Consider the following 15,058-nt stretch of genomic DNA (forward strand, 5'->3'; position numbering starts at 1 on the left):
TGTCATATACATGTAGAGAGTGATCTTGCATATGGGTTCATATCGTACTAGGCACGACCCTAGTAGATCATGTCATATATGTCATATATATGTAGAGAGTGATATTGCATGTGGGTTCATATCGTACCGGGNGAAAGGCTATGGTAGCGGTGGTGGTGGAGGAAGTGGTGTAGGATATGGGGATTTGGGTGGACATGGGAAAGGCTATGGTAGCGGTGGTGGTGGAGGAAGTGGTGTAGGATATGGGGATTTGGGTGGACATGGGAAAGGCTATGGTAGCGGTGGTGGTGGAGGGAGTGGGTATGGCGGTGGAGCTGATCATGGAGTTGGGTATGGTAGTGGCGGAGGTGGAGGATATGGAGCTGGAGGTGGAGCTGGATATGGTCCAGGAGGAGACCGTGGTGTTGGCTATGGGAGTGGAGGAGGGGGTGGGTCAGGTGGTGGTTATGGTGGTGGAGCCAAAGGGTATGGTGGTGGTGCTAAAGGAAGTGGATATGGGAGTGGTGGCGGCGCCGGAAGTGGCTACGGTGGTGTTGGTGGTGAAGGAGGATATGATGGTGGATATTGACCTTAAACGAACACAATCTCAAAGCTTATCGTTAAAATGAAAATGCTTGCCTAGTTTTCAATGTGTTTGATAAAATAAGAAGAATTTGGGTAAGAATGTTTAAGTTTCTATATGAATGATGAGTACGAAGTTATCTTATAATCTCTCGTGCACGATTCTAGTAGATCATCTCATATAAATGTAGAGACTGATCCTGCATGTGGGTTCACATTATACCGAGCACGACCCTAATAGATCTTTTCGTATATATGCAGAGAGTGATCATGTATGTGGGTGCTTATTGTACCGGGCACGATCCTAGTAGATCATCTCGTATACATATAGAGAGTGATCTTGCATGTGGGTTCATATCGTACTGGGCACGACCCCAATAGATCATGTCATATACATGTAGAGAGTGATCTTGCATATGGGTTCATATCGTACTAGGCACGACCCTAGTAGATCATGTCATATATGTCATATATATGTAGAGAGTGATATTGCATGTGGGTTCATATCGTACCGGGCACGACCCTAGTAGATCATCTCGTATACATGCAGAGTGTGATCCTACATGTGGGTTCATATCTAACAAGGCACGACCCTAGTAGATCATCTCGTATACATGTAGAGAGTGATTCTACATGTGGGTTCATATCGTACCGAGCACAACCCTAGTAGATCATTTCGTATACATGTAGAGAGTGATCCTGCATGTGGGTTCATATCGTACCGAGCACAACCCTAAGAGATTATCTCGTATACATGTAGAGAGTGATGTTACATGTGGGTTCATATCTTACGGCGCACGGCTCTAGTAGATCAGCTCATATACATGCAGAGAGTGATTCTGCATGTGGGTTCATATCGTACAGGGCACAACCCTAGTAGATCATCTCGTATACATGCAAGTAGTTATTTCACGTGTGAGCTCATATCGAATAAGATTTTACAATTTTTTTATTCATATAAATCTCACGATCTCATCAGTTTTCCACTATTTCATATCAAATGGCTAATTATTTATTTATAGTAATGCAAGTCGTTTCATAAGCCATTTAAATCTCAATATCATGGCGGCTCATACGGCAACAATGTTCTTCAATTCAATAAACAATTGTTAAGGTTTAGATCTTTTTTTTTTTANCTAGAGGTTTTCACACTCTTATAAATAATGTTTTGTTCTCCTCCCTAACCGGTGTAGAATCTCACAATTCATCCTCCTTCGGGACCCAACGTCCTCGCTAGCACTCATTCTCTTCTCCAATTGATGTGGGACCTCCCAATCCACCTCCTCCAGGGCCCAACATCCTTGCCAGCACACCGCCTCATGTCCACCCCTTTAGGGTTCAGCCTCCTCACTGACACATCGTCCGGTGTCTAGCTCGAGAACCCACATCAGTTAGAGAGGAGAACAAAACATTCTCTATAAAGAGTGTGAAAACCTCTCCCGAGCCGACCCATTTTAAAAACCTTAAGGGAAAGTCCAAAGAGAACAATATCGGCTAGAGGTAAGCTTAGATCGTTACATCTTATTTTCGGGATGACTCTCATAGTACATGGTATATTCATATACCCTTTCCTTTACTCGAGCGTCACATCAAAGATATTTTTCGGTGAAGAAGCAAATGGGAATAAACAAAGATTTGATGAAGCCCCTCAAGCATGTCCTATATAAGGAGATGAATGGATTGATTGTATACTCATCCCTTTACCAATGGCTATCTCTAAATCTTTGTCTCTTACTTTTCTTCTACTCCTTGGTTTAGGCTTAGCTTCGGCGGCCAGAACCCTTCTCTCTTATGATCCTCCACATCACTCCGATGTAGGCTATGGATACCAGCATAACCCAAGAGTAGGGTATGATCATGACCATCATGATGGACCTTATGGTGCATATGGTGGTGGGTCCGGTGGAGGATATGGAGCTGGAGCTGGCTCTGCTCTTGGAGGCTCTGGATATGGAAGTGGCGGCGGCGGCGGAGGTGGTTCTGGCTATGCAGGTGTAGGAGACCTTGGAGGTAGTGGATATGGAAGTGGTGGTGGTGGAGGAAGTGGTGTAGGATATGGGGATTTGGGTGGACATGGGAAAGGCTATGGTAGCGGTGGTGGTGGAGGAAGTGGTGTAGGATATGGGGATTTGGGTGGACATGGGAAAGGCTATGGTAGCGGTGGTGGTGGAGGGAGTGGGTATGGCGGTGGAGCTGATCATGGAGTTGGGTATGGTAGTGGCGGAGGTGGAGGATATGGAGCTGGAGGTGGAGCTGGATATGGTCCAGGAGGAGACCGTGGTGTTGGCTATGGGAGTGGAGGAGGGGGTGGGTCAGGTGGTGGTTATGGTGGTGGAGCCAAAGGGTATGGTGGTGGTGCTAAAGGAAGTGGATATGGGAGTGGTGGCGGCGCCGGAAGTGGCTACGGTGGTGTTGGTGGTGAAGGAGGATATGATGGTGGATATTGACCTTAAACGAACACAATCTCAAAGCTTATCGTTAAAATGAAAATGCTTGCCTAGTTTTCAATGTGTTTGATAAAATAAGAAGAATTTGGGTAAGAATGTTTAAGTTTCTATATGAATGATGAGTACGAAGTTATCTTATAATCTCTCGTGCACGATTCTAGTAGATCATCTCATATAAATGTAGAGACTGATCCTGCATGTGGGTTCACATTATACCGAGCACGACCCTAATAGATCTTTTCGTATATATGCAGAGAGTGATCATGTATGTGGGTGCTTATTGTACCGGGCACGATCCTAGTAGATCATCTCGTATACATATAGAGAGTGATCTTGCATGTGGGTTCATATCGTACTGGGCACGACCCCAATAGATCATGTCATATACATGTAGAGAGTGATCTTGCATATGGGTTCATATCGTACTAGGCACGACCCTAGTAGATCATGTCATATATGTCATATATATGTAGAGAGTGATATTGCATGTGGGTTCATATCGTACCGGGCACGACCCTAGTAGATCATCTCGTATACATGCAGAGTGTGATCCTACATGTGGGTTCATATCTAACAAGGCACGACCCTAGTAGATCATCTCGTATACATGTAGAGAGTGATTCTACATGTGGGTTCATATCGTACCGAGCACAACCCTAGTAGATCATTTCGTATACATGTAGAGAGTGATCCTGCATGTGGGTTCATATCGTACCGAGCACAACCCTAAGAGATTATCTCGTATACATGTAGAGAGTGATGTTACATGTGGGTTCATATCTTACGGCGCACGGCTCTAGTAGATCAGCTCATATACATGCAGAGAGTGATTCTGCATGTGGGTTCATATCGTACAGGGCACAACCCTAGTAGATCATCTCGTATACATGCAAGTAGTTATTTCACGTGTGAGCTCATATCGAATAAGATTTTACAATTTTTTTATTCATATAAATCTCACGATCTCATCAGTTTTCCACTATTTCATATCAAATGGCTAATTATTTATTTATAGTAATGCAAGTCGTTTCATAAGCCATTTAAATCTCAATATCATGGCGGCTCATACGGCAACAATGTTCTTCAATTCAATAAACAATTGTTAAGGTTTAGATCTTTTTTTTTTTAAGATCTGGGAGCCTTTTAAAGTTTTTAACCTTAAATTTTTTTAATTTCAGAAATTTCATATATGAAATATAGGTCGAGCACGAAGAAATACACTAAGTAGAGGCGTTCATATGACCAAATAATTTAATAAATATTCTTTTTTCGATTTGGGTTCGATTGAATTTTTTTTAAATAGAAAAATTCGGTTCGGGCTGACATTTTTTACCTACTCGTAAAATGATTAAAAATATTTAATGTTAGTAACCGATGTTAATGATAAGTTGTGACTTATAAATATTTAATATTTTAATTTTATGAGAATTTAGTTATTAATGTAATATGTACAGTGAATAAGTGAATGTTTTAATTTTTTTTTAAATAGAAGATTAAATTGGGTTGTGAATTTTATTTGAATTGCTCGGGTCACCGACCTAAGCCATCGAGAATTTCGTGTTGGTATAAAAGTTTTTTTTTTCTAATTAAATTCGAAAATATATTTTAAAATATGTTAAAAAAAATGATTATAAAAAGAAAAGAAAATATGTTTAGAGAATCTAAGTGAAATAAAAAATGGTAAAGACATTCCTTCGAAAATTAAAAAAAGTAAATAAAAATAAAAAAGCAAGCAGCTCAAAACACGGATACGACGTCGTCGGGGGGTCAAGATTTCGAGACGGCGTCGTTTAATAGCTTTCGATTTCCATATAGGGCAAGTCGGTCACCTTTTTTCCTTTGCATCGCTGTTCGTCCGTACGACGACCACTCTCGTTTTCAGTCTCTGGTTATCTTCTTCTCTCTCATCCGCCAATTGATCTTCTTCCTCCTCCTCCTCCTCTGAAACCCTCCGATTTCCTCTCATTTCTTCTTCAATTCAAGCGTTTTCATCTCCTGGAGATGGAATTTTCCGTTTCCTGCATTTCCAAACCCTAATTTTCCGATTCGGTGTTTGTTTTTGCGTTGTTTCTTACTCGTCTTCTCTTTGTTGACGCTGAAATGGACGGGAATGCTAATGGCGGAGAAGCTGGATTAACCTCTGGAAGTGGTAGCTCTCATCCTACGGTGCCGCCTCCTATCACTAATGCCAACGCGCCTCCGCCGTTTCTGAGTAAGACCTATGATATGGTGGACGACCCGGCTACTGATGCGGTTGTGTCCTGGAGCTCCACGAATAATAGTTTTGTGGTGTGGAATCCGCCTGAGTTCGCTAGGGATCTTTTGCCCAAATATTTCAAGCATAATAACTTCTCCAGCTTCGTTAGGCAGCTCAATACCTATGTATGGTGTTTGCTTTGTTTTATTTCTTATCATGAGGTTTTGTGTTGAATTGAGAATTGTTTGATTTGGTTTGGTTTCATCGCTTTAGTTTGTGTTTTGAATCTCTGCAATTCTGTTGTATCTGTTGGAGTGCGGGTTGCTTTGTTGGGAAGTAATTAGATTGAGATTGGAATCCATTGTTTTTAGTGGGTAAAATTGGATGCTATTTGTGGATTGAATTCGTGGGATGGAATTGCTAGTCTAAGTTTCATGTTTTAGAATCAATTTGTTTTCTATAGGTGCAGTCTTTCCTTTTTCATTTTGAACGTGTGGACATTTTTCTAGCAATAATTTGATTTTTAGGGTGCGTGTTTTCTGGGTTTGAAACTCTAAGCTTAGAAGGTCGTAAATTTCCCTTAGTATAGAACATAGGAAATAGAGTTATATTTGATATATATATGAACTGGTGGAAGTTTGCTTATATTGTAAAGGGAGGCCTGATGGAGTATTGTTTAATTTGTGCCTTCCACTGCCCCAATTTATTGTTTTCTCTATTCGAGTTGCTTGTTAAGTTAGATAAGATGCTGGGACGACCTCTTTTGGTATGGCGAGGAACTTACCGCTCATTGCTAAACATAGCCTTGTAATTAAAATTGAGCCTTATTTCATAGGATGATGGAGCTAAATGGGGTTGATTCAAGTGGTGGAAGTGAAAAATAAGTAACCTATAGTTTGCTAAGGTTATTGAGTTTTTATTCCAAATTGCAGTCAACAAATGGATTTGTTAAGTATGGTTGCATCAGTGAATGAAGGCAATCGTTCTCCTCTCCTTTCCTAAGGGCTTTACCTCGTCGACATTAATTTAAGAGTCTTCCCCCATTAAAGATTTCAAGGTTCAAGGATATGTTATTCAGAAGACATCATTTTGACTTTTGGGGAAGAATGGTTTATCCTCTCTAATGTTCGTTCATCTGTCTCTTTAACCTGTTGCCCTATCTTTATTAGGCTTTGTTGACTATCTGGAAATCTAATGTTCCCAACAGACTTGACTTCTTTTATGGACATGATTTGGCCATATTTGTTGACTATCTGGAAATCTAATGTTCCCAAGAGCTAGTTTAGGATCATCTTTGTTTTAGAAGAAACTTCACTTGCGAAGAGCTAGCTAGGCCCCAAAGGGTGGATTGGGGAGTCTCACATCGATTGGAGGAGGGAATGAGTGTCAGCGAGGACGTTGGACTCCGAAGGGGGTGGATTGTGAGATCCCACATCGGTTGGGGAGGAGAACGAAACATTCTTTATAAGGGTGTGAAAACCTCTCCCTAGCAGACGCGTTTTAAAAACCTTAAGGGGAAGCTCGAAAGGGAAAAGCGAAAGAGGACAATATCTGCTAGCAGTGGGTTTGAACTGTTACAATGAGTAAGCAGAGATCAGTATTGTGTGAATCTATGTTCAGTGGTCTGTTTTTCTTTTACGTTCATTTTGCTTACTCATACCTTTCTAGTTGTTTGATTCCTCCACTGTATTTGGCTGGTTGTTTATATTGTTTAACCAGGGCTTCAGGAAAGTTGATCCCGACCGTTGGGAGTTTGCTAATGAAGGCTTCTTAAGAGGTCATAAACACCTGCTTAAGAGTATAACTCGACGAAGGCCTGTCCATGGTCACAGTCAGCAACAACCACAGCAGTCTCATGGACAAAGTTCCTCAGTGGGAGCTTGTGTGGAAGTTGGTAAATTCGGTTTGGAGGAAGAGGTTGAGAGGCTTAAAAGAGACAAAAATGTTCTCATGCAGGAACTTGTGAGATTGAGGCAGCAGCAACAAACTACTGACAACCAGCTGCAAACTATGGTACAGCGTCTACAGGGGATGGAGCAGCGACAGCAGCAGATGATGTCATTCCTTGCAAAGGCCGTGCAAAGCCCTGGCTTTTTGGCTCAGTTTGTGCAGCAGCAAAACGAAAGTACTCGACGCATAAGTGAAGCTAATAAAAAGCGAAGGCTCAAGCAGGATGGAATTGCCGAGTCAGAGCATACTACTGTTCCTGATGGGCAAATCGTCAAGTATCAACCTCTCATGAACGAGGCAGCAAAAGCTATGCTGAGACAGATAATGAAAATAGATACTTCACATTTGGAACCTTTGAACCACAATACCGACAGTTTTCTAATCAGTGATGGTTTGCCATCGTCGTGTGCAGCAATGGACAACGGGAACTCTTCTACTTCTGTATCAGGTGTGACTCTTCAAGAGGTACCTCCGACCTCAGGGGCGTCTTCTTTTAATTCAGCCGCTTCGGGTATTGCTTCTCATGGCCCCTCAACTGCCATTTCAGAAATTCACTCGTCGCCCCAAGCCACAACTTCTGACAAGGTTTCAACTACTCCTTTTTCTGTTAATGCTGTGCGCGGTCCAGGGGCTCGGGAAGCTTCTTCCTTGCCAGTTTCAGAGACAGATGTAATCATGTCTGAGCTTTCCCAAATATCTGAAATGGTGTCTGAGAACATTATTGATGCTCCTGAAGCAGATTATAGGGCAGCTGAGACTGGGAATGGTGCATTTTCAGGTCTGAGTTTGTTGGAAGCAGCCAATATTCCCATTGAAATTGATAGCATATCCCCCGATCCTGATATCGATGCCTTACTAGACAATTCCAACTTCTGGAATGATCTTCTTGTGCATAGCCCATGCCAGGAGGAAGAGGTTGACTTTTTGACTGGAGGACTACCGAAGACAAACGAAATGCAGCCATTAGAAAACATGTGGGACAAATCTAAACATGTGGATAAACTTACGGAACAGATGGACCTTCTCACTTCAGAAATTAAAAGGGTTTGAGCTTGATCGTCAAATGTAAAGTAGGTTCTAGAGTCGATTAAGGTAAACCGATGATAATCTTATCTACTTGCTATACATAATGATGATATTGTGCTTCTGATCCATATTTTAGTGTTGGCTCTGCTCCTTTTTCACAGGTTTCGCTTCGGTAGCTGTGGACGGATACCCTTAGAATCATGGAGGTCTGTTAATACTACACACGGTAATGTTCGTAGGTACATCCTTTTCGTCGTCTAATGAGCTTTAAGTTTAGCTTCTTGAATTACAAGCCATGGAAATAGAAAGGTAAGGAGATTACAGGGTTGGTTTATTTTGGATGCTAATTGTACTTACGTATGGATGGAGAATTCAGTTGTTCTCAGTATTATAGGAAGAGCTGACTCTGCTATTAAATAATATTCGCAGTACATTTTAGCTTTCCATGTAATCTAGAAGGGTGCGTGTAAACAGGTTCGTTCGGCTCGACTTAGGAATGACCATATAGATTGGACTGATATAAGATACTAAACAAGAGAATCATTACAGAATGGCATGGCTGATTGAATTGATTCGAAGTTGCTACGGTCAAAATATTGTGAGATTGAACAATTTTTGTTTGGTTTGGTTTAGTGTAGGCTGGTCTTTTTTTGTATTTGGCCATTTGAATCCATATTTTTTTGACAAAGAATCATATTTTTAAACAAAGTTGTTAATGACAAGATTGTATTTATATGTTCCAAGCTTTAGATTGACTTATTTTATTAGGATATAAATTCTTGGCTTGGATCTATGGAGGTTCATTATTTTTGGAGTTTAGAATATTATTTTAAAAGCTTTTTAAGTTACGCTTTAACCATGTTTTTGAACTAGTTTAGAATATTATTTTTAAAATTTTAAGTTACGATATAACCAGGATTTTGAAGTTTAGAATATTCGTTTTAAAATTTTAAGTCTTCCTACCCAAGATTTTATATTTTAAGCCTTGTTATTTCTCTTGCTTGCTTATATAACGTCTCTTTCGAAAATCTCTTTCTGCCCTCTATCTAAAATCTTCTCTTAAAACTGCTAGAGGCTCGAGCATACGTCGCTTGGCCGAAGGCAATGCAAGAATGAATTGGCTTAACTCACTTGTGGTTGGAAAGTGAGTATCGCACGCAATGCAAGAATGAATTGGCTTAACTCACTTGTGGTTGGAAAGTGAGTATCGCACAATTGCAAGTTTGCTGCCATTAAAAGTACGATTGTGACAAGTTCTTAGTGGTATCGATTGTGTGCAACAATGTAGTATTGGTGATTGGTGATATGTGAGTTACTATGACTATAGATTACTCGCAAATTAAAATTATGTAGTTTCTTAGACAATGGCATATTATAATTCTTAAGCCATGAACTTATGGATTTCATAAAACTTCGCCTTTGTTCAAACTTGTAAGTCATCTCTTCTTTTGTAGGCTTGCCCTTAGTCTTGACGAGAATCTTTAATAGTAAAATTTTGCTAATTTGATTTCTATGAGATCCCAACAAGTAATAAGAAAGCCTTCATTTCCAGCACCAAATAATTCGATTTCATAACTGCAAAACTCGTCATAGTCTCTACGTCCATTCGAGTACATTTTTCAACCAGCCCCAGATTTTTCAGATGAAATAAAATTAACCATCATATGGAAAGGCTCCTCTTTGCCCAACATAAGAACAGCAGGGAAAGTTTCTACGATTCAGTCACTACGTCGAGTACAGAAACCAATCCAGAAAACACGAACAAGACTACAAACCCATTTATTTTAGTACAAAAGCCATAATATCTCAACCCTAGAATGTGAGAGAAAGAGAGCGCTGTCTCTCTTCCTTGCATTTCGCCAACCAAGATACAGTTGGGGTAAATGGTTTGTGTGCAACAGTACAGAGGAGAAAAGAGAGAGAGAAGAAAAATAATTTATCAATATAATTGAATGGTTAAAAGAACAAGGAACAAACGGGTAGGTTGCACACCTTCACACAAAAAGGTTATAGCATTTCCAAATAGAAGAGGATGGTCGAACTGACAGTAGCAAACAGTATACCAATGGCAGATCGACAAGTGTACATCGAGCCCCCCCTTCACAACCCTTTCCCAGAAGGCAGGATCCACGACAACGTAAGCTTATCAAAAGAAACTAACAGGAAGATTGATCTTGCCACACCATAGCAGCAGCAAGTTTGTTTAGTCAATGCAAGTTCTTTCATTTAAGCAACAACTATTATGATCACAATGAGAAGGATTATACCAAATATCACCAAAAGCAAGCAAGCCTGTCAATCAAATTAAGAATAAAAAATACAACGAATTAGATGTAAGAACACCACATGAAACACAGAGTTACATGTTTGTGGTTTTTAGTTGTGAAAATTTGACCATGAAAGCACAAATACCACCACAGTGCATACAGCAGTGCACATCTATTTGGGTATAAAGGGGGCACCCTTAGTTGATTAACACAGTGATCTCACTTGCTCAATTATAACAAGAATGAGAAGGAAAAAACAAGTTCAGCATTCAATTATTTAATAAACATGCATGAATCATGGATGTTAGGCATCCAAATGTTACTTTGATAAACTAAACACGGCTTCAACTGACTTCTAAAGGCTCGAAATGCAATGAGAACCGACGAACGATGTCACTCCTCACTATCTCTACCCTCCTACTATAAGTTTGAGACTCTAGCCTCAAAATACAAACATAAGAATTAAATAAGGACTTTGTACTATCGTGAAAGTGCAAAGTGAAGAATAGCAAATAACCTGTTGCAACTGATGGTTTAATTGATATGAAAAAAAAAAAAAGGAATACTGAAGAATATAAGAAAACGTAAGGGCTCACCAGAGATGAATTTGATCTTTGTGTCTTTGAAGCTTTGACAAGCTGAGTTGTTCCCTGTGATGTTGCAGCGTGGGAACTCTCAATGTTGGATCCAATATCATCTACAACATGGAGATATATACATGAATAACTTGAGCTACACACACAACTGCAACTTTATAAACTCAAGTTCCTTACCAATCATGGCTCCCTGTTCATGAACTAGAACAGCAAGATCTTTGAAAATTTCATTGACCTCTCCAATTTGCTGCTGGATTTCATGAATACCTTGTTCTCTTTCCTCAATTATTGCCTCATTGAAGGCAATTTCATTGTCCAGCAGCAAGACCTCTTGTCTGCACAAACCATTCAATTAAGTAATAAACTACGCATGCGCCTGCCTTATCATAATTAAGTTGCACACTGGGGAAGAGGGAGCATCAAATTTTAGGAAAACACTGAATATAGCATGGCAGAAAATATATGCATGACAGCGCATTCTACGAAACCTAGATAGGCCTTAGGATTCACCATATGAAAGGAGAGAGTTTCTATTCCTCGGTTATTAATTCTGGTAGTATCAAATAACTATAGCATTTTTCAAATCAAATAATCACACTATTTGTTAAGCAAGAAAAAAGAAACAACTAAAAGAAAGGGAAAATGACATAATAATTTCACTTCCTGTTATTAGCTTCTAACTGCTCAAATCTACCAAATGATTTTCTCATCTTTAACCTGATTTATTCAGGACTTTGTTTTTTGCAAGAAAATAACACAACTACCAAAGAGAAACCCCCTAAAGAAAAGACTTAAACTCATTTAAAGAGTTTTTAGCACTACGTTTTTATATGAAATGATGTTCTTGCATACATGGGCCCAACATTTCATCAGTAAATAGTGCAGAGTATTTGAAACATAAATTCAACTGCATAACCCAACAATCAATCACCGAGCAACAAAATGCAGAGAAAAAACTGTTACCTCCTGGATTCCACAAGGAGGGCACGCTGTTCAAGATTATTTTCTGAGCTTGCATCTGACTCACCGGCTGTGTAGCTGTAAATAGGTTCAACCAAACCACATTGCATTACAATGTTAATAGTCATACTAATGTGTTCAAATCAAATCAAATCCAAGAGTAAATAATATTCTCAAGTAAATCCAAGGTAGTCAGTAATCAACAAACACTCCAAGCAAATAACTTATATCAGAAGGAACAACCCAACATGTTTCTTTGGGCGAATAGCTTGCCTCTTTTCCATATCTCTCTCCTTCTGATGAAACGGAATTATATTCCTCTTTCATCTCTTTTTCAGGAAAAAGAGAACAAAAAAAGTACATATGGTTATAATGAACCTGACATACCTAGAAGGTAGAACTGCCTGGGGAACAAACGGTGTATATGCTGTTTCCCTCTCAGCTGCAAGTCGTTGAGCCTTCTGAAATTCTTTCAACACTGCTTGAAAATCTTTTGCAAGCTTAGCATCTGCAATTTTCTTGCTGGCCTGCAGAATTATCACATCGTCTGAGAAAGTAGGAGACGGATAATTCTCAAGTTACTAATGTAGGTACTAATATAAAACGTCCTAACTTACAGTCATACTCTATCATCGATGATGGATCAGATTAAAACTTATTCCAATTCTCTACTACAATATAGGAATATTTTGTTCTTGCTATGAAAGTAGGAATTGGCATCCTAGCTTAACATTTTATCACTGCCAGGGGGGGACTTCTGGAGAGAGAGGTGGGTGTTTAGAAAAAAAGTCTTACGTTAACTCCGGCGTGATGATCTATTTCACTGGCTTGTTTAAGTTTAGCAGAGGTGTCTTTAACCAACTGTCCAATATGTAACCTGGTCTTGTGCCTGCAAGATGTCAACAAAGTATTAAAACATTTTCCGATGGGAACAAAGATTAACATGGAAATGTAGACTATAGTAGTGTCTCTATGATAATTGACAAGGTAAGTTTAACTACTCAATGAGGATCAATGAAATGTCAGTTGAAAAGGCCTGTAGTTATTTCAAATTAAAACTATAGAAGTTACGACAATACATGAGCACAACCCATCATACTGACAATTGTATTAAAAGAGCACAAAAACTTCAATGATGAAATTACTAGAGATCCTAGGTATTTTGTAATTTATCCATCTGAACTGAATATTGATGGGAAAGATGTATATGTGTAAGCTAGTGGAAATATCATAATCCTCATACTACTTTAGAAATGCTACAAATGATCTATGTATATCATGTTAACAGAGATTAATTGGAACAAGAGGAACACGGGAGCGATTTATTTTTATTATTTTACAAGGCCGAATACTACTGATGCTATTCATACAAGACACCTACACATTTATTAGTTGTACAGGCATGGTCTTTACAAAAGCAACCATGAAGACAGTTATCAGTTCTTTTTTCTCTATAGCTACCAAATGTGGGGAAAATTTCTGGAGACCTTTTAAGCCAAGTAGTATTTCCCCAGGAGTACTAATGAAGATATCAAACAACTTCCTTGTCAGTCAAATTCTTAAGAGAAAGGGCTAAGATGTGTAGGTTAGCTCTCCGGCGGCTACTTTATGGAAGATTTAGCAAAGAGGAACCAAAAAATTTCAAAGATATCTCCAATTGGCGAGAAGCAAAATTAAGAATCTGTGAGTCAATGCATCTATGGCAATAATTTTGGGTGGTCAAGATAAAGAGAACTCCTTCTTTTGTAGTTCGTTTGAGCCAGGTTCCCTCAATCCCAGCCCCTATGCAGAGTAGAGTTTTGTTTCTTATCTAAAAAAATTGAAGAAACCCAAATCAAATATGACGAAGCAAATGGAATAGCCATACATGGAAACTCCAAGCGAGTGGACCCATTGGTATATCAAATGGCTCAGGCTACACAAAACTGAGAGGCAAAAACTAAAAGCTCTAGAAACTTCATGGCGAAGAAATTTAAGACTAAGATACCCGTTCGCTAAGGATGTTATGGCGCTATTCCAAAAAAATGGGTATCCCCCATGCAGATCTTTTCCACGCTCGGTATTCTTTTGTTTCATAGAGAATCCCTCCACCAGGGGAGAACAAACGCCAAGGATAACGTACAAGACAAAACTCAACAGAAACCCAAAATTCTTAAAACAGACGAAAATTGCCAAAAATGCAACAATCCATACAAAATGGCAAAGATAACATCAACAACTCATAAAATTAAGGAAACCTAACAGAAAATTAAAAAAAAAAAAATGAAAACAATTACACAACTCACAGCTTCTCGCGTAGCTCGGGAGTATCCTTCGGCGTTCCCAAGGTGTTAACAAGCCTCTGAAACGTAGCGACGGCAGTATTAATCTGAAAAATACCCGAGGCAACGGCTTGCGTGGGATCTTGTTTGCCATTGACGAGGTCTCTCCTCGAAGAAGCAAACGGACGACCAGCCTCGATATCTTGAAAGCTCATGTCGCCGAGATCCCAACTTTTCCAAAGAGAGAAAACCAGAGAGAGAAACAGAGAGAAACAGAGAGAACGAGAGATCAAACCAAAATTCAAGAAGAACAAATTCTCCCCTGGAAAAAAGGATCCGGGACCAAGATGAAGGCGTCGTTCCTGTGGACGAGGATCAGAGCAATCCTCAAATCAAATTGGGGAAAAGGGGCGAATTAGGGCAATGGAAGATTGGCCTATGAGGAATTCGCAATGAGAATGCGAGAGGAATTCAACCTTTTAGAGAGAGAATCGATGAAGATGATGATGATGATGATGGCGATGGAGGAGAGAGAAAGCAAATAATGAGGTGTAAGAGTTCTGTTACGCTGTGACGATCAACATAATGATCCCCTTATTCTCGACACGTGTATGGCTAAGATCCCTCTGAAATTCCCCGAGAAAAACGAGGAGATTTTAATATTTAATTATTTTTATTATTATAAAAATTAAAATTAAAATTACTTTTCATAAAATATTTTAATTCCAATTATAATAATTTTATTTATATTTCACCGGAGATACTATAAGATTAAGTAATTTTAATTATAAAA

General features: G+C 39.4%; 4 protein-coding genes across 4 annotated transcripts; 3 read left to right on the forward strand and 1 right to left on the reverse strand.

Annotated features, from left to right (window-relative positions):
* The first annotated feature begins 31 nt into the window (after positions 1-31).
* On the forward strand, positions 32-568 carry LOC111800152 (glycine-rich cell wall structural protein 1.0-like). Its single transcript, XM_023683741.1, has one exon. The coding sequence runs from the start codon at positions 32-34 to the stop codon at positions 566-568; it is 537 nt and encodes a 178-aa protein (XP_023539509.1).
* A 1,689-nt stretch (positions 569-2,257) lies between these two features.
* Positions 2,258-3,008, forward strand: LOC111800153 (glycine-rich cell wall structural protein 1.8-like). Its single transcript, XM_023683742.1, has one exon. It carries the CDS (start codon positions 2,268-2,270, stop codon positions 3,006-3,008), a length of 741 nt encoding a protein of 246 aa, XP_023539510.1. The 5' UTR covers positions 2,258-2,267.
* Positions 3,009-4,803: 1,795 nt separating this feature from the next.
* Positions 4,804-8,759, forward strand: LOC111800820 (heat shock factor protein HSF8-like). The gene is made up of 3 exons (XM_023684687.1): positions 4,804-5,390; positions 6,925-8,247; positions 8,343-8,759. The coding sequence occupies exons 1-2, from the start codon at positions 5,109-5,111 to the stop codon at positions 8,203-8,205; spliced, it is 1,563 nt and encodes a 520-aa protein (XP_023540455.1). The 5' UTR covers positions 4,804-5,108; the 3' UTR covers positions 8,206-8,247; positions 8,343-8,759.
* A 1,119-nt stretch (positions 8,760-9,878) lies between these two features.
* On the reverse strand, positions 9,879-14,793 carry LOC111800853 (syntaxin-22). Its single transcript, XM_023684736.1, has 7 exons — positions 14,290-14,793; positions 12,800-12,893; positions 12,392-12,531; positions 12,008-12,082; positions 11,222-11,379; positions 11,045-11,145; positions 9,879-10,473 (listed from the first exon to the last, which is right to left on the reverse strand). Exons 1-7 carry the CDS (start codon positions 14,478-14,480, stop codon positions 10,408-10,410), a joined length of 825 nt encoding a protein of 274 aa, XP_023540504.1. The 5' UTR covers positions 14,481-14,793; the 3' UTR covers positions 9,879-10,407.
* Positions 14,794-15,058: the final 265 nt, after the last annotated feature.

The sequence above is a fragment of the Cucurbita pepo genome, chromosome LG08, assembly GCF_002806865.2.
Source record: "Cucurbita pepo subsp. pepo cultivar mu-cu-16 chromosome LG08, ASM280686v2, whole genome shotgun sequence".
NCBI classification, from domain to species: domain Eukaryota; kingdom Viridiplantae; phylum Streptophyta; class Magnoliopsida; order Cucurbitales; family Cucurbitaceae; genus Cucurbita; species Cucurbita pepo.